The sequence below is a fragment of the Lontra canadensis genome, unplaced genomic scaffold (assembly GCF_010015895.1).
Source record: "Lontra canadensis isolate GAN:19392208 unplaced genomic scaffold, GSC_riverotter_1.0 scaffold45, whole genome shotgun sequence".
Taxonomy (NCBI): domain Eukaryota; kingdom Metazoa; phylum Chordata; class Mammalia; order Carnivora; family Mustelidae; genus Lontra; species Lontra canadensis.
In genome coordinates, this window is record NW_022631039.1 from 5,881,872 (window position 1) to 5,904,008 (window position 22,137).

Genomic DNA, 22,137 nt, shown 5'->3' on the forward strand with positions numbered 1-22,137 from the left:
CCGGGATTTGCATGTCTTACAAGTTCCCCTAAGGGCTTCCCCGGGAGGAACCCCAGCTAAAGAGGCTGACACCGAGGTTGCAAGTCTTGGGACCAGTAGCAAGGATCCCGGCGCTGTCCCATACGGAGGTCCCTGTCCACAGATGGCTATTTAAATTATAGAAACAAAGTGCAACTTAAGATTCAGTTCCTCAGTAGCACCTGCCACATTTCAGACGGTCACTGCAGCTAGTGGCTACTGTATCCTGCAGCCCGGGACGAAACATTTCCGCGGCCAGAGAAGGTTCTGCTGGATGGCGCTGTCCAGACCGAGGTGACCGTTCTAAGAATGAAGGCTGGTCCCCCTCTTGCCCATAAGACTTCAAAGGCTCCCACTTCCTAAACATAAAAGCACGCATAGGACGTCGAGAGCCGGCGGGGCGGGGGCGGGGTGTGCACGGGGGGGTGCGGGGGGCGGAGATGCTCCTGCACCGGGAAACCCTGACAATCCCTCGGAGGAGCCCAGAGCCTCCCAGGCTAGAGGAAGGCCAAGAACTTTGAGCTCATTGGCTGACGGTGGAGGGGCGGCGGCCAGCGCTTTCCTTTGATTGGGTACTTTCTCAGAGCGGACAGCCAATCCGCGAGGGCGGTGGGGGCGGGGCCAGGCTCGACGTACAGGCCCCGCCCGGAGTTCCGGCGCGCTGAGCACGGCGCGCTGGGGGGACTGGAGGTGAGTTCCGACCCCCGACCTCTTTAGGTCCCCCCGGGGCTGGCATCCGGCTCGCGGCTGCGGGGATGGGGAGTGGGGGCGGGTCCTCCCTCCCGCTGGGCGGGGACCACCTTCCCGCCAGCCCCGAAGCCCGCGTGTGCAGGCTCGCTCCGCGCGTGCTGTCACCGCTTGTGCAAGGGCCCGGCGGTGGGGGAGGGGCGGGCCTGGGGGAGACCGCGGCGGCCCGGGGTACCCAGGCTGCGTCCCCGCAGGAGCATGGCTCAGGAGCAGGGCGGGAGCCTGTCCGAGGCGCGGGCCCGGGTAGGGGCCCTGCACAGCATCACCGACCTGGGCCGCAAGCTGCACTTCTATGGGCACTGGGCTGCGGACTACGACCAGGTAAACCGGCCCGGCTTCCCTCCTCCTCTCGTGCTCGCCCAGCCTCAACTTTCCTATCTGTAAAGTGGGGACGGTTGGCCTCACCCCCGCCCCCCACCCCGGGTGGCTTGTGAGAACGAGGTGAGCCTCTGCAGTCCTGCCCCCTTCGAGGACCAGCCCCTCTTCGGCTCAGCCACACAGCCCTACCCTCGGGGCAGTCCCGTGGCTCCACATTGGTAGGCCCTAGAGATCAGGAACCAAGACCTCCCCACCCTGGGACGGCAGCCTGGGCAGAACAGCTGGCTGCCTGGAGGAGGTGCCCCTTGAGGGGTAACTATGGACTAGGAAGAGAGCACTGCCTTGGCCCACAGAGCCATTCCCAGCGGTGGGCTGGGGGCCGACTCTCATTCTGGCAGAGGAAAAGCATTTCGTGCTGGAATCCCTGCAGGGCTAGAGCCCTGGTGAGCCCAGCACACGCAAACACACGTACACACGCATGCATGCGCGCGCGCACACACACACACACACACACACACAGCTTGGCCTGGCTGACTCCTAGACAGCCCTGCACGGAGGCCCCCCAAACAGGGGGACACTGGGTGCCCGTCGGCTCTCAGCGCTCTGTCCCCAGGACGTCGCTGCCCTGCGGTACCGTGCCCCATGCTTCGCAGTGGACTGCCTTACCCAAGCCCTTCCAGGCCCGCCTCACGCTGCCCGGATCCTCGATGTGGCCTGTGGCACCGGCCTGGTGGCTGCCGAGGTGAGGCCTCCCCGGGTCCCCTGCCCTCTCTTCAGCTCCCCACTTGTTCGGACTTCCTTTCACCCCTGGCCCCAGAACTCTGCCCCCCGGCCCACCCGCCCATCTGATTCACGGGTCCCAGACACTCGGACTGCATTTACGGCAGGGCGCACTGCCCTCCCTGGGTTCAGAGACCCAGTTGGGAGATGGCAGGTCTGAACTGTGACTAAGTCCCCCACCCGCCACCCCCAATCTCAGCTGCACGCTCGGGGCTTCCTTCAGCTGCACGGAGTGGATGGGAGCCCAGAGATGCTGGACCAGGCCCGAGCCCGTGGCCTCTACCAGCACCTCAGTCTCTGCATCCTGGGCCAAGAGCCTCTGCCCATTTCTGAAGGTACTTCCCCTCCCACCCAGACACCTTACCAATGCCCCTTTCTCTTGGCCAGCCTCTGTCCCCCTCCACACCCCCCATCCCACACTAAGCCCCCCCAGAGCCTCACTAAGCCCCTCTCTGAGCCCTCCACCCCATGATCAGACCTCAGCCCAGGAGAGGGCCCCACCTGCCAGATACTCCGGACACAAGGGGCAGGCCCAGTCCCTCCTGATGGGTATCGCGAGGCCGTGACAAAGACACACCCCCACAGCGCCTCTCCCCATTCTGCATAGGGACTTTCGATGCGGTGCTGATAGTGGGGGCCCTCAGTGACGGCCAGGTACCCTGCAGTGCCATACCTGAGCTTCTGCGAGTTACCAAGCCAGGTGAGGAGCAGCCCATCCAACCCCAGGCACACACTTTCCCCCTCGCCACGCAGCAGCCAGCCAGCCTCAGAGCCTCTTGGGCCAAGCGGGGTCCCATGGCCTAGCCTTGCATCCCAGCCTCCAGCGGCCACCAGCAACAGACCCAGGCCAACAGGCAGGGCAGACGGGGAGCTCGCTGGCCTCTTATCCGTGGAACAACTCTGCTGTCCTCTCTGGCTCTGTCTCCTCACGTCCAAACAGTGGCAGACCCCCTGCCCCCACGGGATGGTGGTGGGTGGGAAGAGGGCCAGGCCACCGGTGGGCCCACGCTCTGAGAAGTCAGAGACGGGGGGAGGGTGGGCCGGTGAGGGCAGCCCACATGGGAACGCGGCCACAGGCAGAAACCGGAAGTCAGGAAGACAGCCACAGGGAAGTCACCGGCAGAAAGGGGAATGACAGAGCCTCGCTGGGCCCAGTAGGGCCCGTGGCTAAGCCTGGGCAGGTCTGGGCAGGCTTCGGCCTCAGGGAACTGTGGACGCTGACAGAAGCAGGGTCTTGAGAGGGGTCAGAGAGAGAGGTAGTGATGGGGCTTGAGAGAATAGGAAGCTCCCCTCAGAACCAGCCCAGCCCATGCTCATCAGGCCCCTCAGCTGGCCAGAGCCCTGTCTGTCCACATGGCGCAGGCTCCCCTGCCTTGGAGCCTTTCCTCTCACGGAGCCCCATCACCCACCCTGCAAGGCCCTGCTCCTCCTCACCCCTTCCTCCAGGAAGCCCACCAGACACCATCTGAGCCTGCACTGGGCATGCTATGGGTGTCTGGAGAAGACATGAAGGGATAGGTCATTCATTCATTCATTGAGCCGGGGCTTGATGACTCCGCAGTCCTTCCTATGACCCGCGGGAATCAGCCCCACTTTGTAAGGTGGAAAGACAGGCCGAGAGAGGTGAGGGGACTTGCCCGAGGCCCAGAGTGCTTCCTTCCTGTGCTTCCAGATGCTGCCACATCCTCCCGCAGAGGGGCTGGGTGAGCAGTGAGGTTGGAGTCGCCCTATCCAGGGGATTAAGCCAAGAATTTCCAGGGTAAAGGACACTGGAGCCTGGATGGGCACATAGAAGGCTGTGAGGCCGAGGGAGCAGAGGGATTCCCCTGGGGGCAGGAACGGTGAGCACCAAAGGCATGGAGGTGGAGAAAGGCTGGCCGGGGGACAAAGCTGGGAGGATATATGCCCCTGAGGACACCCTTGAGGACAGGAGCAGAAAGGGACAAACATCGGGGAAGGGGTGGGACTCGAGCCCATTGATCGCAGAGGGGCAGGAGGCCCCTCCCCCACTCACCTTACCCCACCCCGTCCTCCCCAGGGGGGCTAGTGTGTCTCACCACCAGGACTAACCCATCCAACCTGCGCTACAAGGAGGCACTGGAGGCCACGCTGGACGGGCTGGAGCGGGCCGGGGCGTGGCAACGCCTCGTGGCCTGGCCTGTGGACCGGTGGGAACTGGCCACCTCCGAGCTTGAGGTGGGGCCTGGAACTCCTGACAATGATGGCTTCATCTCCGGCATCGTCTACCTGTACCAAAAGCAGGAGGCGGCCCAGATGGAGGGAGTCAGGCCCCGTTCTCAGCCCCCCACTGACCTCTGACCCTCCACGTGCCCTCAGCCATGCCCGTCCTTGGGCCTCTGCTTCATCTATAAAATGGGGTCCCTGTGCCCAGCTTGCCCCTCAGGGAGTTCTGCCTATTAAATGAGTCCCAGAAGGCCCCAGGATTCTGGCTGATTCTCTCCCCCAAGAAGGTGACATCTGTCCCTGAGAAGGACAGAAGTGAGATGGCTGATTCTCTCCCCCAAGAAGGTGACATCTGTCCCTGAGGACAGAAGTGAGGAAAGACAGAACAGAGGGGGCTCCCACCCCAAGCCTTACCTGAGCCAGGCATGATGGGATCGCAGATGTGACCTTGTGACTCCTGCCATCATGGCGGATCCTCCCACCCTAACTGAAGGACCGGGAGACCCGTGCTCATGCCCTGGCCTTGACTGAGTACTTTCACGTATCCAGGACTCCCGTTCTTCATCTTGACTTTTTAGAGCGTCAGGAAGCCCGGTGTGTCTTAGAGGCTCATTAGGAAGGAGCCTTGGAGTGGGGCCTTCAGAATGAGCAGGATTCAGAGGGCTGGAGGAAGGGGAAAGGACATTCCAGACCCACAACAGGGACAGCCCCAGCCAAGGCCAGGACATGGGACCTGGAGGGCGAGCAGACCAGCCTGGCTTCCCAGACAAAGCCGGGACAAAGAAGGGGAGAGGGCAGGTGGCCCACTCCCCTGGCCTCCCTCCTGGGGTCCCCAACCCTTCACCACGGTGCTGGGCACACAGTTGTGTCTCCTACGTATGGCTTTACCTACCTTCTAACAAATGAAGGGCTTTCAGCAAGGTCACTCCACAGCGGAGGGCCAGCTCTGATTTGTCCCTATTCCTCAAAACCAGTTTAAGGGTTCTTGTAGCAGCCACATCACAGTGGTCCTGCTCCTTGCTGACCCCACCCCTGCCCACCTTCAGGGCTGAAATCAGAAACCGTAGGGTCTTCCTGTGCACAGGTCCCATTTATTGTAGAAAATAACAGTAATGACCATGACAAACAGATCTCCTTCAGTTACAAAACAGAAACCATAGAGGAGGCAGGAAAAAGGCCCAGGACTTCCCGGGAGTGCAGGCCAGAGAGAGACCATCCCCCCTTCCCAGCTGTCCCCAGGATGTCCAGGGACCTTGGCAGCGGTGGCAGATGTCGCAAGTCAGAAGAGTCCTGGGGTCCTGCTGCGGGGGCTGCTGAGGCAGAGCCCTGAGGCCATCGGGTGGGGACAGGAAGGGGTGCGGGCTGCCTGGGCAGCCTCCATGGCCTCCTCCCCACCACTACCCAAACCAGTTTGCAGCACCTTCAACCCTCCCCTCCAAACCCGTCTGTCAACTCTGTGTCACTTCTGGCTCCACAGTCAGGTGGCTGAGCGAGGCCCGAGCCCTTCTCCTGGACAACACAGGAATGGGCAGGGCACCCACTCGGAGGCAGAGCCCAAGCGAATTCAGGGCTGAGCTGTCCTGACCAGCAGGAGCCAGCCACCCCCCAGCCCGCCACACCCTGGGACTTCCCGCCTCCTCTCCTGTGTCCACAGGCCCTTTAGCGGAGGGAGGCGCAGAGTCTTTCTGTCCATCCTTGCTGGCATGGGGGGGGCCTTGGGTTCAGTGTCCAAGGGGGCCAGAATGGGTTGAGTTGTTGCCGGCCGGTGGCCTGGCTCAGGCCCCCGCCTGCCCAACTCCAGGCAGCCTGCAGCCCCATCCTGGGCTCAGGCTGCACCTTCAGTCCCGGAGGAACAAAGCTGGCGGGACAGAGCTGAGTAGCGGGCACCTCACACGTAGTTGCTGGCTGGGGCAGAGCGGGCGGCAGAGTACTTGGCCGAGTAGGGCTTGTCGGCGCGCGGGGGGCAGTTGCAGCAAAGGAGGGCCCCCCCCAGCAGCAGCAGCCCCGAGGCGGCCCAGCCGATGTAGAGAGAGGCGCCCATCTCCCGCTTCTGGCCCGAGGCCACCAGCGGGTTGTAGAAGTCCCGGATGATGGTGTTGGCCGTCCAGGACGCCGGCACCAAGACCAGCAGGCCGGCCAGCAGGAACACCACGCCCGCCACGATCATGGTCTTGGCCTTGGCACTCTCGTCCTCCACGCAGTTGGTGCACTTGCCCCCCACCACGGACAGCAGCACGCCCAGCACGGCCAGCAGGATGGACACGACCATGAGGGCGCGGGCCGCCTGCAGGTCCTGGGGCAGCGCCAGCAGCGAGTCGTACACCTTGCACTGCATCTGGCCGGTGCTCTGCACCACGCAGTTCATCCACAGGCCCTCCCAGATGGTCTGGGACGTGACGATGTTGCTGCCGATGAAGGCCGTCACCCGCCACATGGGCAGCGCGCAGCTCAGGATGGCGCCCAGCCAGCCCAGCACGGCCAGCGCGATGCCCATCACCTGCAGCCCCATCGAGGCCATGGCTCGGCGCCTGTGGGAGCGGGGCTCTAGGGCCTGGAAGGTTGCAGGGGGTCCGGCCCGGGGGGGCTGTAGGAATCCAAGCGCGCGGAGGGCAGACCCTCGGTGTCCGCAGGGACGACTTTCACTGGGAGTCCGGAAGCCTCGGGTCAGCTCCCCAGCTCCCCCGTCTTCTAGAGGCAAGCGACCACTCCTTTCTGGCAGCGGCAGGCTCTGGCACTCAGATTCTGGCGCGGCCGAGCTGAGCGGTTATATGGCTCTGCAGTGGGGGCGGGAGCAGAGGGAGGGGTTTTAGTCCCGGGACCTCCCCTCCCCCCCACCCCCGACCAGTTTCTCTGGATTCCTGAACCCGGGCCAACATGAAGGCACTTCAAGGCCTCAGCCCCTGGGCCCCTGAGTCAGGATCCTGGAGAGCCAGTCTCAGGGGAAACTGCCCTCTCCCCCTGCCCCCGGGCCCGTTGCTGAGGTCAACCTGGAGACAGACCCTAACTGAGTCACAGCTCGAAGGCACCTGGACGCATGGGGCAGCCAGCTCCAGCCAGGGTTGGGGTCCTGAAGACCAGGATCCCTACACCTCAGCGCTCCCTCATTCCAGCCCTGGGTGGGCAGACAGGGTGGGATGGTCAGGGAGAGGGTCTGAGATGACGCCCGGGGAATGTCAGAGAGTGGCCCCGCCTTGATTCCTGCAGTCCCGTCCTTATCACCATCCCCGCCCGCCCCACGGCACGGCTCACCATTCCCGCCCTTGCCTCCCGGGGGATTTCCATGGGGGCCTCATGAGGGTGGTTTGGAGAACAAGGAGCTGGGGGGCCAGGACTCCTGGATCTGTCACCTGCTGTCCCCTCCCTTCCCACTACCGGGTTTCCCAGCCCTGCCAGAAGAGGAAGTCTTTGGGCTGAAAAGAAAACTTTCCCCAACCAGGAGAGTTTCGGCCAGTTCCTCCCCTCCCCCCCCCCGTTTGAAGCCGCTTGACAGAACTGAGTGGGGAAGGTCACCTAGAGCCACTGGCCAGGCCCTGTTTACTATGGGAAGACACACAGCAGTGGTCAGATAAAGCCAGGGTGGGAGCAAAGTCCCTTGAGACCTGGAAGTGGAGGAAGAACAGAAACTGGGTGGAGGTGGGGCACTGGGGAGGGGGCTTCGGTGGGGGGGGGAAGCTGCTGGGCACAACTCCAGGGAAGGGGGGAGAAGGGGTGGCTACAGTCTCAGGTTATGTGCTAGAGGCGGGAATCACCACAAATGGGGCCCCTGGGAGTTGTGCAAGACAGCTAGTCTGGGTGAAGGAGGACATTTGGGGAGAAGCAACATGGAGGGCAAAGGTACGGGAGCCTGGGGAAATGCAGCTGGTTCTAGGAACCCGGAGGAATCCAGTCTGACCAGACCCTGGGGTTGTGGGGGAGGGGCCTCAAGAGAAAGGGCTAGAAACCTCTGCCCCGAATATCACGGTGCGGGTGCGCACCGCGAGGAGCTAGGGCGAGGGCTGCCAGGCAGAGAGGGGTCCACACACCTTAGAACGATGTCTCTGGAAACCAAACGGAGGTAAAAGAAAGCAGAGCAGGGTTTGCGGGGGTCTTTATGGGGGACAGTGGTTGGGCCTCACTCATCCCAGATAGATCAAGGGAACCCCTCACCCTCCACCGACATGGCTCCAAGGCAACCCTGAGCTCCCAGCACCAAGACCGGCACCCTGGGGTGGCCCCATGTCCCCCAGCTTCCTACGGGAGAATCAGTAAGCGTGCGTTATTTCGGTTGGAGTCATCTGTGAGCCCCGGGCACACAGGAGGCATTTGCAATCCCGTGTGTATGGCGTGACAAATCACAGGCTTGGCTGAGACAATACGGTGGGGAAGTTGAGGTCTTGGGTTGTGGCTGGCGAGACAAACAGCCGCCCCCTCCATGAGGCTGGGGGATCCCGGAGAACAGAAGCAGGTGTGCTCAGTGAATGCTTGGGACACTCAGAAAGGCAGGAGGCTCTCTCCTGGTTCCCAAATGTCCCCCCTACCCTGCCCTGCATTCCTCCCCCCTCCCCCATCCACACACACACAAACACACACACGGATGGTTTCTGCTGGTACCACACCTCCCAGGTTTTCCTTACAAGGCTCGGAGGAACAGCAGATGCCCGCGGGCTGAACAACAGAGATAAGTACCCTTCCAGATTGACAATAAGTGCTTTCCTGTGATGACCTCATCGAAAGTAAGTAGGGCAGGGACTCCTGACAGCCTTTGCACAGATGGGTAAACTGAGGCCCAGAGAAGGCTGAGGGCTTGAGCCTCCTAACCCAGGGCTCCCTCATCCATGGTCCCAGCCCTACAGTAAGCTTTCTGAGTCCAGAAGTGGGTTGCTCAGATGACCAGACCCCCGGCCAGCCCCACCCCTGCCCCTGCCAACTTCCTGCCCTTGTTTTCTTACGACACAGCCAACTGGCATTTGGAAAAATAGGAGTGGGGGTGGGGGGCACATAGGCCCTAGAACTTTCCATCTGTGGCTCAAAGAAGTGACTAAGAAGCTTTCCTTCCCTGCCCAGTTCAGCCAAGCACATCACAGGCGGGGGAGGGGCTGAGCACAGGGGAAGGGCAGGTGCAGGGGGGGCCCAGGTGAAGGGCAGGCCCAGAGCAGGGGAGGTCTATGGGGAGCCTGGATGGGGCTGTGGGCCCAGGTATGCAGAAGGAACAGGAGGTCCCCAGGAGCAGCTCTGCACATGAGTGGAGCTGGAGAAATATTTGGGGAGGCTTGACTTACACCAGGAGGTCCTGGCAGGGTCCCACCCATCTGTTGCAGGAAAAACACCAGGAGAAACCAGACACTTTTCCTGCACGTGCTCTGGCTCTGGCTCTGGCTCCCGGAGCCTGCCGCTCCTAACAGCTTGAACAACGTTCTGCTGTGACATCTAATGGGTCTGCCACCCACCCTCTTTGCTTCTAAGGTAAGGAGGTGAGGGCTGGCACTTCCTTCCTTTTTTTTCCTCCCAATCCTCACTGTCTAATTATATGCTGATAGAATTGTATTACGATGCCGGTTTTTTCCAGGACAACCCTCTTCCCCAGATCAGTTCACCCATCCCTGCCCAGCTCAGTAGCATCTTGCCAACCATGGGACCTTGGAGAGGCTAGTTTCTTTTTCAGCCTCAACTTCCCCTCTTTGTCAAATGAGGGCACTGGCGCTCCTCCCCTATCGAAGACACCTGTCGCATGAGATGAGGGTGTGAAAAAGCCTTGTCAACTGGCAAGTGCAGTACCAATGAGGAGGAAGGAGCCACCCCTGGGCTCTGGTCCCACTCACATGAGGAGGGAGCTGGGACTTCTTAGACTTCTCCCCACAGCCCTAGGAGCTCAGTCAAGCCCAGAATCACAACTCCGGCCCCACCCCCGTGCACACACTTAGTTCCCTGTGTCCGCTCCCCCTGCATCCTTAGGAAAAGGACAGCTACGGTCTCCCACCCAAACCTAGCCATTCCGCTGTCTTCTGAGCTTAGAGCCTGTGTCCTTCTAGGGACCACCCTGCTGGACTCCTACCCAGACGTCCAGAAGAATCTCCTTGGGCCAAACAGACCCAGGTTCTGGGAACTTTCCTCCTTATTTCCTGGGAACAAGGACACAAAGACCAAGAGAGCTGGTGTCAGCTCAGAACTATTCCCCCACATCCCCCCCTCCACGCACACCTAACATAACATTCTGACCCTTATAAAATCAAGCAGATTTTTTTTTTTTGAAGACTACAAGGAAACAGCCTCACTCTCAGCTCAAAAATTAGTCTAGCTGAAAGTTGGTCCAAAACCATTTATTTCTGGGGCGCCTGGGTGGCTCAGTCAGTGAAGCTTCTGCCTTCGGCTCAGGTCATGGTCCTGGGTTCTGGGATCGAGTCCCACTTCGGGGTCCCTGCTCAACCAGGAATCTGCTTCTGCCCCTGGCTCATGCTCTTTCTCTCTCTCTCTCTGTCAAATAAATAAATAAATAAAATATATTCTTTGAAAACCATTTATTTCTGCAGAAGTTCACAAACTTCTCAGCCCACAGCCTCAAGGTAAGATCCTGTTTTTTTTTAAGCAGAGACAATGCCATTAAGTTCCAAGATGTTTAAATTTCCGTAAATAATCTGCAACGGGACGTCACAGTCCTTGGTGACTACACACATTGTGTCACCAAGGGTCCCTTCAGAGCATCTCCCTGCATTGTTCCAAGGCAGGAGCTCCAGGAGGCTTCCAGCAACAGGCAGTCACCTCCAGCCCTGGCCAGTGCGGACCAGCCGCCTCCTGTGTGGCTCTGGAAGCCACTGGGATTTGCCCAGGGTGGCTCCACCTTGGCTGGGAGGGCTGGGCCCGGGGCTGGCACGCTCCAAATCTGGGAGAAGATGTGGAGGCCCCTTTGTGGCTGTCCTCTGAAATAAGCCCAGGCCTCCCTGGGTCGCGTCCCAACTCTGCCACGACCCGTTCTGTGACATTGGGCAACAGCCTTGAACTCTCTCAACTGATTTCCTCATCTGGGTAAGGAGGATGACAAGGCCTCCTTCCCAGGCTCTGGAAGGCGCAGTGAAGACAGAGCTGGGGCCCAGGAGATGAGCCCATTCGGCCCCCTGGGATTCTTCTGGCCGCCCTGACAGGGGTCTGGTGGGCCCAGAGGACAGGCCCCAGAAAGCCACAGTTCCTGGGCTCAGAAGTGGAGGCCCAGCCCCAAGCTGAGCGTGTGGCCCTCGGCCTTCAGCCTGGCAGCCCACACCGGTGGCCATCCTCCCCACTGGCTCGGGATGGGCTAATGACAGGCCTGGCTGTGCCAGAGGCCTGACTGCCCGGCCTGGCCAGACTGGCTGAGCCTGTGCTGCCCCCAGGCTGGGCCCTGCGTGGGCCGAGGGAGAGGGTGGCGAGGGGGAGGGTGGCAGTTCCACGGAAGAGAAGCCGGGCTGGCCGCCCCCGGTAGAGGGGCAGGGATGGGTTCAGAGAGAGGGAGGGGCTGGGGGGGGCCCTGAATGTGGTTGGTTAGACAGAGGTCAGATGGGGCAAGGATTCTGTGAGGGGGAGACTTACAGTGAGGACGGGACTGAGTGAGTTTTAAATTGCTTCCCATTAAATGTGTGCCTTGGATCCCAGCTTTGGGGTGGCCGTTTCAAAGGGCCCCTTGTTTGGTGACCGGCGCCATCCACACCATCGCACCCCACTGTCCAGCCGTTCACCAACAGGCCACTCCCCTACTTCTCTGTGAGGGCCATGCTGGGCCCCAGGCATGAGACCTCCTTCCCATCCACCCCTGTCCCTCTGCCCCCACGCCCCCTACCCACTTCAAGGCAGCCCTGTCTAGGCCGGCTGTGTCTTTCAATTTTCCAAAAGCCGTGGAAGGAGAGAACTTAGAGGTCAGGGCATCCTTGAGGACTCTAATCTGAGGCATCCATCCCGCCCAGCCCCACCCCTGCCCAGCCAGGGAACCTGCTTCTGCCAGACCCTTCCAGACCGTTGGTCAGCAAATAGTTCCCGAATGTCTGACATGGGCCAGGCACCAGGTTGAGGCCCTTAGTATTACGAGAAAACATTTTCTCTATAAAACTACACGGGGGTATCATCGTTCCCATTGTAGAGATGAGAAAACTGAGGCTCTGGGAGCTGATGCGATGTTCAGGGCCACTGGAATAATGACAAGATCAAGATTCACACCCAGTCCTGCCTGATTCTGGGGCTTATCCTCTGCACCCACCCTCTCTTCTGCACTGGACAGGCCCAGGGCCAGACATGGAGCTCAGTGGGGAGTTTGGCCAGCACCTGCCCTCAAGGCCCCCAGATCTGAATAGACAATTTCCTACACCAGAGAGGCCAGCTCTCTGTGAACTCTGCAAAGGAAGGAGCCAGCTGCCCCCAGGGCCCAGGGCAGACTTCCTGGAGGAAGTGGCAGGTGGAAGAGAGAGTTCTCCAAAAAGGGAAATGGGGAGGGGTGGGGTGGGGGAGGGCCTCTGTGGGGAGGGGTGCTTTGTGGGGTCTGGAGCCAACAGACAACAGAGCTGGGCTGAAAAGCAAGTTGGGCTTATCAGGGGAGGCCTTGAGTGCCCAGCCCAGGAGTTTGGGGGCACAGGAGAACCACAGACAGTCTTTGAGCAAGGGCAGGCCCAGTCAGCTGTGACTCGTGGGGAGGTACCTGGGCCAGTGTGGCAGGTTAATTGGAGAATGAGAGACAGGAGGGCGGCCCTGCTTTCAGGTAGATGAAGGAGCCTCAGGGCAGGGGAGACGGGGCTTCATGGGGGCTGGGGCTAGGGGGTCATCTTGACCCAGGATCAGCCTAGACCCCCAGAGCAGCCCGCTGGCCCTGGGCTAGTCTGGGCCGTGTCTCCAGCGGGCAGAGCCAGGAGCTGGGGTCGTCCCAACCTGCTTCCTCTCCACCCCGCTGGGGGGAGCCCCATACGAGCCTGGAACCCAGCACCCTTGCCCTCCAAGCCGCCAGGGCAGGGCCCACGCCTGCTGAGAACACAGCGGAGAAGCTGTTTCTGTTTTCGTGACACACCGAGAGGGAGAGAGAAACCAGCAGGCTGACCTGGGGACTCCCAGGTTGGAAGCCAGTGAGTCAGCAGTGACTACCCGGGAATGGGACCTATCCAAAGTCTAGGGATCCTAAGTGGCATCACCCCAACCCCAGGTGACTCAGAAATCACATTACTCTTCCCTCTGGCTGCAGAGGCCCCCAGGCCTGGCTTCCACGCCTCTGGCCCGGGTGGGGCGGCCCCCGCCCCCAGATCCTGACCCCCTTGCCTCCTCGGACCCCGTCAGTCCAGCTTCTACAGCTTCTCCTTGTGCCTGCCGGGTGCACCCACTGATCCAGCCCGGCCCGCAGCCCTCATTCCCCGTGGCTCCTGGCTCTGGATGGGTCTAGCTCTGAGGAAGGGCCCCGGACCCCACCTGCCCCACCAGCTGGGGAGTGGGAGGTGGGGCCGAGCCCAGAGCAGCCACGCGAGTGGTCAGGTTTGAACTTTTTCTTTTTCAGTGTCCTTTTTATGGCAGGGCTTAACCTACCTGGTTTGAACTCTTGATGTGTGCCCGGGGAACCATCCGGAGCACTCCGTCACGCCCTCCCTCTCTCCGCACACCCCTGCTTTCTCTCCAGCGCAGCTGGGGGAGCCGCAGAGGCCCAGGGGGGCTGGCCTGCCGCCACCAGCTTGGTGTCACCACCCTTACTCCACGGCTCTCCCCCAACCCCCACACAGCCTACCCAGGCCCGGCCTCGCCACCCAGGCAGTAGGAAGTCCCCGCACACACCTGGGCGCGCAGCCAGTCTCCTGAGTTTCAAGTTTCGTTTCTTTTCTTGCAGTCACCTCATCCCAGCCTTTAGCATCTCAGCCGGCTGGCGGGAAACCCAACCTTGCTCCTTCCTGCAGCTCATCTTTACCCAGGGATCCTCTCAGTCCCAGGACACCCACGAGTCCCTCCTTATGCCATCAGCCATTGCCAGGCCCTGGCTGCCATGGAAACCTCCAGGCTCCAGGCCCAGGGGTCCCTCCAGGGGGATCAGAAATCACTGACCAGGAACCATAAAGCCATCGCCTAAAAGGTATCACCTTCTGTTCCTGGGAATAGTGAGGCCGGTGCTTAGTAGGAGCGCATAGTAGGAGCCCTCCCTATCCCGGCACGCTCTCAAGGGGCCCACAGCCCCCCAGGTCCTGGCATCCCAGTGGAGGTACCTCATCCCCATCCTTTCGGTCTGTCTCCACTCTAGAACACCAAACCCTGGCTCTTCTTGACCTTGGTCTCTACCTTGGGGTCAAGCTCAGGGAGAGCTTCTACCTCAGCCCTCTCTTCCCACCCAACCCCCCGCCCACACACACATACCAGCCATTGTCTCCCCAGCCTCCTCGTTGGCTTCTCTCTGGCCTCACCCTCCACCCCAAGGGCAGAGTGACCTTGAGACACACACTGACCTTTGGCCGCAGAAGCCTTCTCTGGTGCCCCAAGTGAGTAAGATGACGGTTGCCCCCAGGAGCAGACCCTAAATTCTACCCTAGTTCTAGCCCAGCCTTTCTCTCCTGCCACATATCCTAACGTCCTGATGTCCTGCCCGGCCACGGCTTCCGCCAGCCACCTGTCCCGTGTCACTCGCTCTGAGCACACCGCATGTTCCTCGAGCCTCCTACCTTTGCGCAGACAGAGGCCTCTGCCCCACGAGCAAGCTCATCATTTTGCCAACACAGCAAATCCCATCCCATCCTTCAAACCCCAGCTCTCGGACAGCGCAGGGGTGGCCCATGGACTTGCCCACATAGTGTGGTCACCCCCATCAGAGTGCCTGACATGCTGTCTGCGGATGTGGCTTCTGCTGCCCATCCACCCACGCCACACACACACCAGGCTGGGAGTTCCTCGAGGGTGGGGTGACCACGTACTGCTCCCTGACCCTCCCAAGAGGAGCCCAAGTGTGTCTGAACCAGCATCAAAGGCTAGCTCCTGAATTCTTAGTATCACCAGACACGAGCGGCAAAAAAGAAAGCAGGTATTACTAGAAATAAATGACTGGCTACATAAAGGGAGGAAAAGAGACAAATCTCCAGGGCAGAAAAGTACCAAAAAATGAGCGTAAAGGCTGTACCTTCATTAAGGGGAAGCGTAACCCCCTTGCCTCAAGCGTGGGCTATAATCACCTCCTTCCAAAGAGGACAGCACAGAAGAGGGAGACAAGGGTCAGTGTATAGTAGAGGACCCTGACAAACATTTCCTCCGCCAGGTGATCAAGGTCAACAACAATCATCAGAAGCCAGGGTGATCTCAGGCTCTTGGGCGGCTCAGTCATTAGGCATCTGCCTTCGGCTCAGGTCATGATCCTGGGGTCCTGGGATCAAGCCCTACATCGGACTCCCTGCTCAGTGAGAAGCTTGCTTCTCCCTCTCCCGGTCCCCCTGCTTGCGTGCTCTCTCTCTCTCTCTCTCTCTCTCTCTCTCCCTCTGACAAATACATAAAATTTTTTTAAAAATAAAAATTTTTTTTAAAAGTCTATTTTGGGGCACCTGGGTGTCTCAGTCCATGGAGCATGTGACTCCTGATTTCAGGGTCGGTTCAAGCCGCAGGTTGGGCATGGAGCCTACTGAAAAAATAAATAAATAAAAATAAAGTCTATTTTTTCTTAAATTTTATTTATTTATTTGACAGAGAGAGAGAGAGATCACAAGTAGGCAGAGCGGCAGGTAGGGGGGGGGGGAAGCAGGCTCCCTGCTGAGCAGAGACCCTCATGTGGGGCTCGATCCCAGGACCCTGAGATCATGACCAGAGCCGAAGGCAGAGGCTTTAACCCACTGAGCCACCCAGGCGCCCCTATTTTTTTTTTTTTTTTTTAAGTAGGAAAGCAAGCAAGCCAGCTAGCTGAGCCCAAGCCCCACCTCCTCCAGGGAGCCTTCCTGGTTCCTGCTTGGGCAGTGAAGGGGCATTGAGGTTGCCACCAGGCAGGACTCAGCAGTCAGTTCTGCTCGTGTTCCAGAACGTCTCTGATCGGGAAACGTCATGTTTTAGGAGACGCACACTGAGCTACGGGGCCAGCAGCTGTCCATGGTGTATTTGAGCAGCTCTCAGATGGGTCAGAAGCAAAAATACGCATTTGGGGAGGGGAGAGAGAGAGCAGGTGGGATGGAGGGCGAGCAGCTGGTGAACCTGCGCGGACGGTGAACGTCCATCGCCCTCTTGCAACTTTTCTGTGAGTTTTAAATTTTGCAAAACAACAAGTTAAGAGAAAAATTCAGGGACCCGTCAGGAGGGCAGGTGGGAGGCAGCCACCTTCCAGGTGGGGGAACCACAGGTGCAAAGGTGGTGAGGCAGGGGGGAGGTGGGGAGGGCGCAGAGGCCTGGAAGTCAGGAGGGGCAGAGAGGAGGGGAAGGTGGGCAGGTGGGTGAGCAGGGGGGATGCTGAGAGCCCGTGGCGGACAGGCAGGCAGGCAGGACCGGAGCTCTCCAGGCCTGGCCCCTTCCAGAGCTGCCCTAGGGCGGGGTCACATAGATACTGTTCACCCGCTCAACAAAAGACACCTACAAGGGCTCTCCCAGCTCCTGCGTCCCCAGCCCCATGGCCACCCATGCCTGGATTCCCCTGCCTCTCCCCAGCTCCTGACCCCGAACTGATTACACGGGGTTCCCCTGCAGGCGGGGAAGTGGCCTCCCCTGTCCTACCAAACTCCACAGCCCCAGGCCTCCCTTTGGGATGAGTCTGGTACCAAAGCAGCCCTCCCAAGCTCTTTCTCTTCTCGGGGCTCCCCAGGCTGGAGAACTCAGACCTCGTGGCCTTGGAGGCAAGGCCAGTAACACTAATAGTGACGTCCCAAATGTTCATAGCCCTGCCATCCCAATAGCCAAAACGCGGAGACCACCCAAGTGGCCAGCAGTGGATGAATGCATGGGCAAAGCGTGCTATGTCCCTACACGGAGTTTTAAATTTTTTTTAAAGATTTATTTATGGGGGGGGGGGCGCCTGGGTGGCTCAGTGGGTTAAGCCTCGGCCTTCAGCTCAGGTCATGGTCTCAGGGTCCTGGGATCGAGCCCACATCGGGCTCCCTGCTCAGTGGGAAGCCTGCTTCTCCCTCCCCCTCTGACACTCCCCCTGCTTGGGCTCTCTCTCTCTCTCTCTCTCTGTCAAATAAATAAATAAAATCTTTAAAAATAATAATAATAAAGCTGCTTCAAACACAGCAGTAATTAGCCCTTCTCCAGTGCCCGCCGGGGGGCCAGGCGGACGCACACAGCCACTGTTAAACCCCCGGGAAACCCCGATCCGGTAATATCGGTGCATTCTCCCAACGAAGAAACGGGAGCTTGGAGCACTGCCGTGACTTCCCCAGGGACACACCGCTTGTCGGGCAGAACCTGAACCCAGAACTGACCAAAACCCAAGCCTGAGTGTGAAACCACGACCACAAGCATCGGGTCTGCTCAAACTCATTTCCACCTCCCCGCCGGGGTTGGGCCAGCCCTGGGTTCCAGGTCACCCCCCCGGGAGTCGCCCCCGTCTGTTTGCGTGTGGGAATTGCAGCCTCCGAGGGGGCACAGCGTCCAAGAGCCCAAGGAGCAGAGCTCGGAAAATCCGCTCCTGCGCTCTGGCAGGTGGAGGGGAAGGGAGCGCCGGGACCCGCAGGAGTGCATGCAATGGGGCCGCCAAAAGTGGGGTTCAGCTAAGGGAGGGCCTGCAGTGCAAACCGTGAGCCATAGGTGGGGTTTACAGATTTTTCATCATGATGGAAAATACAAGCTGACCGCTGCCCTGCCGGGTGGGAGGGGCGCGTTCGGCTGGGCAGGCCTGAAGTGGGTGCCCTTGGGTGAGGGCACAGCAAGTGTGGCTGAGGCCCTGAAGCAGAGGGCAGGGAGGGGAATCGCCTATCACCCAGGGCAGAACGGTGAGGTCCACGGGAAGGGGGCAGCCCGCACTTGATGGGGTGGTCCCGGGAGCAGGGGTGGGGCCCCAGGGGAGGCTGATGGCACTACAGCCCTGGCACTCTGTCCCGGGTCTGTGGGGAGGGGTGGGCCTGAGAGCTGAGCTTGGGCGTGAGGGGGAGGACAGCTGTCTCTCCACAGAAGGCCAGGAAGGAAGGGGGGAGGTAGAGGAGCCTGTGCCTGGGTGAGAAGGGGAGGAGGGGGCAGGAGCTATCCCGGAGCCCCTGGGGTGATGGGCACTCCAGAGTCACATCCCCTGTTGTCCCTTCTGGGGCCCCTGCAGAGAAAGAGAGCTTAGGGAAGAGACAAGGCACAGAGTAGGCGGTTCAGTGCAGGGAGGGGCTCAGGCTAGAGCTGGGACAGCTGGGTGGCATCGCATCCGGGGAGCGCCCGGGGCACGGCTTCCAGGCAGCCCCCAGGCTTGGTTTCAGCAGGCCTGGCCGAAAAAACGGAAGAGGCCTGGGCAGGGCAGGGCCTCTTTATGGCTTTTGGTGAAACCTGGCCCTGGGGACAGGGAAGAAGTTTCCCTGAGCTGGTGGGGAGGGAGTGACTCATTCCTCCGTCCCAGGCTCCGTGACACCGCAGAGCCTAGGAATTACCCCAAAGCAGCCAACTGGGCCAGTCCAAGAGAAAACAGCCCCACCCCACCCTGGCCACTCTCACCTCCCACCTCCCACCGCCACCCACAGGAAAGGACAGACCACACCCAGAACAGTGGGTTCCCCGGATGAGAAACACACACCCTCTCCCATAAACACAAACCCACACAGACACACAGACACACACACACCCCAAAGTAAACACCTGTCACCCACAGACATTCCCGGGCGCTCACCGGGAAAAGCCCACCACCCCCATGTGTTAGGCCTAGGCTCCCTACCCTGAACCTTAATATCCCAGCACAGGTGTCCACAACCAAAGCCAGCGGCAAAGTCACTCCCCGAAAATCCCGGGAACCGATAGCACCCGGGCCACGCGGGCTATTCCCATCAGCGCGGCCCAGCGCGGTGTTGAGGCCCAGACCTCCCAGGCCAGGGCCTCTGCTGGGGTCTCGCAACTTCCGGCGTCTGTGAGTCCTTCATGTTTTTCCACCTCAGACGGACTTCCCAAGGCAGGGCCTGTGTCCCCTCAGAAAATTCCCCCCAGTGGCATGGCCATGGCTCTCCAGTCAGACCAGGAGCCCCGTGTTGAAGATAGCAGGAGTGCTAGACGTGATTCCTTTTACTGAAGGCAACAACAACGGACCATGTTGAACTTAAGTCCAAAAAAAAAAAAATACTAAGAGAATTGGGGAGAGCAGTGATAGCATGTCTACTGGGATTTCTTGTGGAGCAAAATAAGGGTCACCAGATTCCAAAAAGGCAGCAACTGGGACAGCCTGGGGACTAGCATAGTATATCATATACATATATATTATTAAAAAATATATAAATATTCATCTATAGTCAATATATAAATTCTAATATATATACTTGGGATAAATGGGATAAATGAATATAAATATGTGTATATATTATTTATATATAAATAATATATAAAAACATAATATATAATATATAATATATATAAATATATATAAATATATGAATAAATGAAACATGATACATATAATTATATAAGCTAGAAAAAATATAAATAGATATAAACTAGAAATAAATTAAATAATTAAATTCATTTTAAATAAATTTAAATAATTAAATTTTATTTTATATTTATATTTATTATACTATTATATTATATTAATATATTTATATTTAATTTAGTAAATTAAATATAAATAAAAATATAATATAAATATAAATATAAAAATTAATAAATTAAAATTAAATTCATATGAATGAAAAGAACTATTATAAAACTTTTAGAAGAAAATAGAGGAGAATTCTCTTTCTTGGAGCTAGGGACACTTCTTAAATAAGATTAAAAAGGTATAAAAAAATTGATAAACTTGGATGCATTAAAAAACTGGCATGATGGCGGTGACCAGCTGGCTCGGTGGGTAGAGCATGAGACTCTTGATCTCAAGGTTGTGGTTCGAGCCCAGGTGTAGAGATTACTTAAAAATAAAATCTCTATGGGGGCAGGACTAGAGATGGGTGGGGTGGATCTGGCCCCGGGGACGGAGCTACAGGCCCTCTAGACCACTTTGCCCATCTCCCAGCCTCTTTTACCCCTACCTACAGAAAGGAAAAGAAAAAAAAAAACAAAAACAAATAAAATAAAATAAAATCACTAAAAAAAAAAACTGGCCTGATAAAAGAGAATAAAAAAGGTTATACAACCCACACACCCAACAAATGGCTAGTAATCAGAATAAATAAAGAACTTCTACAAAATCTATAAGAAAAAGAAAGCTTAATAGAAAGACAGACAAAGGCTATGAACTGGCATCCTACAGAAGGTAATTGGAATGACCGATGAATCTATAAAAGGTGTTCAACCTCACTAGCCATCAGAGAAATGCAAATTACAATGAGTAACCATCTACATCCAGAGAAGAACAAAGCTACCAGGTGTTGGCAGGGATATGTAGCAACAGAAACTCCAACATGCTGCCCGAGTGTTAGTTGGTATAATTTTAGAGAATCATTTGGCAATATCTCATAAAGTGAAGGGTAAACAGACCTATGACCCAGCATTTCCACTTCTAGAGAAACTCTCAGGCACATGTACCCGGAAGACAAGCAATTGGAAACCAGCCAAATGCTCATCAAAAGAATTGTGACAGAGTCATGGGATGGGATGCTATACAGCAACGAAAAGGGAAACGGTTACTGACACACCCAACAACATGCGTGGACCTCACACTGAGTTAAAGAAGCTAGAAACAGATAAGTACCTGCTGATTCCATTTATATAAATATCAAAACAAGCAAAACTAATCAAGGTTGAAAGAGGGGGGCCATCTCTGGGGAGACAGAAAGAGAAGGGACACCAGGAAACCTTCTGGGATTATGGAAACGCTCTCTACCTTGATCTGGGTGGTCGTTACCTAGTACATACAAATGTAAATATTTCATCTAGCTGTACATCTAAGATTCATGCATTTTAGGGGCACGTGCCTGGATCAGTCAGTGGAGCATGCAACTCTTGATCTTGGGGTTGTGAATTCAAGCCCTACGCTGGGTATAGAGATTACTTAAAAATAAAATCTTTGGGGGGAAAAAATATTTGTGCATTCTAAGGACCTCACTGAATGTACTTTAGGCAAAAAAAAAAAAAAAGAAAGAAAGAAAGAAAGAAAGAAACCACATGCCAAAAGACTCCATAAAAAGAGGAAAAGATAAGCCATGGTCTGGGAGAAGATATTTGGAACAAATGATTAGTAATCAGAATATATAAATTCTATAACTTGATAAGAAAACTCCCCGTTTGTGTTCCCTCTCTTGCTGTGTCTCTCTCTGTCAAAGAAATAAATAAAATTTAAAAAAAGAAAGCATAGAGTCAATGAAAAAAGCAAACTGGAGAATAAGTGCAATCTAAGACCATTTATATAAAATTTATATATAAATTTATATAAAATTATATATATAATATATAAAATATAAAAAATATATAAAATTTATATAGCATTTTTAAAAGATTTTATTTATTTTTTAAAAGATTGTATTTATTTATTTGACAGAGAGAGAGAGATCACAAGCAGGCAGAGAGGCAGGCAGAGAGAGAAGAAGGGAAGCAGGCTCCCCGCTGAGCAGAGAGCTCAATGCAGGGTTCGATCCCAGGACCCTGAGATCATGACCTGAGCCAAAGGCAGAGGCCCAACCCACTGAGCCACCCAGGCGCCCGAGATTTTATTTATTTATTTGAGAGAGAGTGAGAGAGAGAGCAGGAGATGGGGGAAGGTCTGAGGGAGAAGCAGACGCCCTGCTGCTCAAGGTGCCCGATGCAGGACTCAGTCCCAGGACCCTGGGATCATGACTTGAGCTGAAGGCAGTCGCTTAATAGACTGAGCCACCCAAGTATCCCCATTTATGTAAAAATTTTAACACACAAAATAGATTTAAGTATTGTAAGGGGATGTATAACTAAGTAGCAAAAACATAAAAACATGAATAGGAAGATGACATGCCAACTTGAGGACAATGAAGGGACACAAAAGAGCTTCAGCGGAATGAGATTTGCTAAATCTGAGTGACAGAGTCCTGTGGGTGTTTCTTACATTATTCTCTGTACTCTCCCTTGTGTTTGAAGCATCTCATA

The 22,137-nt window shown here is 56.8% G+C and overlaps 2 protein-coding genes across 2 annotated transcripts; one reads left to right on the forward strand and one right to left on the reverse strand.

Annotated features, from left to right (window-relative positions):
* Positions 1 to 666: 666 nt before the first annotated feature.
* METTL27 (methyltransferase like 27) lies at positions 667 to 4,300 on the forward strand. The gene is given in 7 exon segments (XM_032872427.1): positions 667 to 708; positions 960 to 1,086; positions 1,697 to 1,825; positions 2,063 to 2,198; positions 2,471 to 2,563; positions 3,902 to 4,022; positions 4,024 to 4,300. Coding segments are annotated over 6 exon segments (867 nt in total). The 5' UTR covers positions 667 to 708; positions 960 to 963; the 3' UTR covers positions 4,289 to 4,300.
* Positions 4,301 to 5,797: 1,497 nt separating this feature from the next.
* On the reverse strand, positions 5,798 to 6,585 carry CLDN4 (claudin 4). Its single transcript, XM_032872428.1, has one exon. The coding sequence runs from the start codon at positions 6,563 to 6,565 to the stop codon at positions 5,936 to 5,938; it is 630 nt and encodes a 209-aa protein (XP_032728319.1). The 5' UTR covers positions 6,566 to 6,585; the 3' UTR covers positions 5,798 to 5,935.
* Positions 6,586 to 22,137: the final 15,552 nt, after the last annotated feature.

Excerpts from the sequence above, each read along its gene's own strand:
- CLDN4 (XM_032872428.1), bottom strand. The coding sequence starts at position 6,565 with ATGGCCTCGATGGGGCTGCAGGTGATGGGCATCGCGCTGGCCGTGCTG.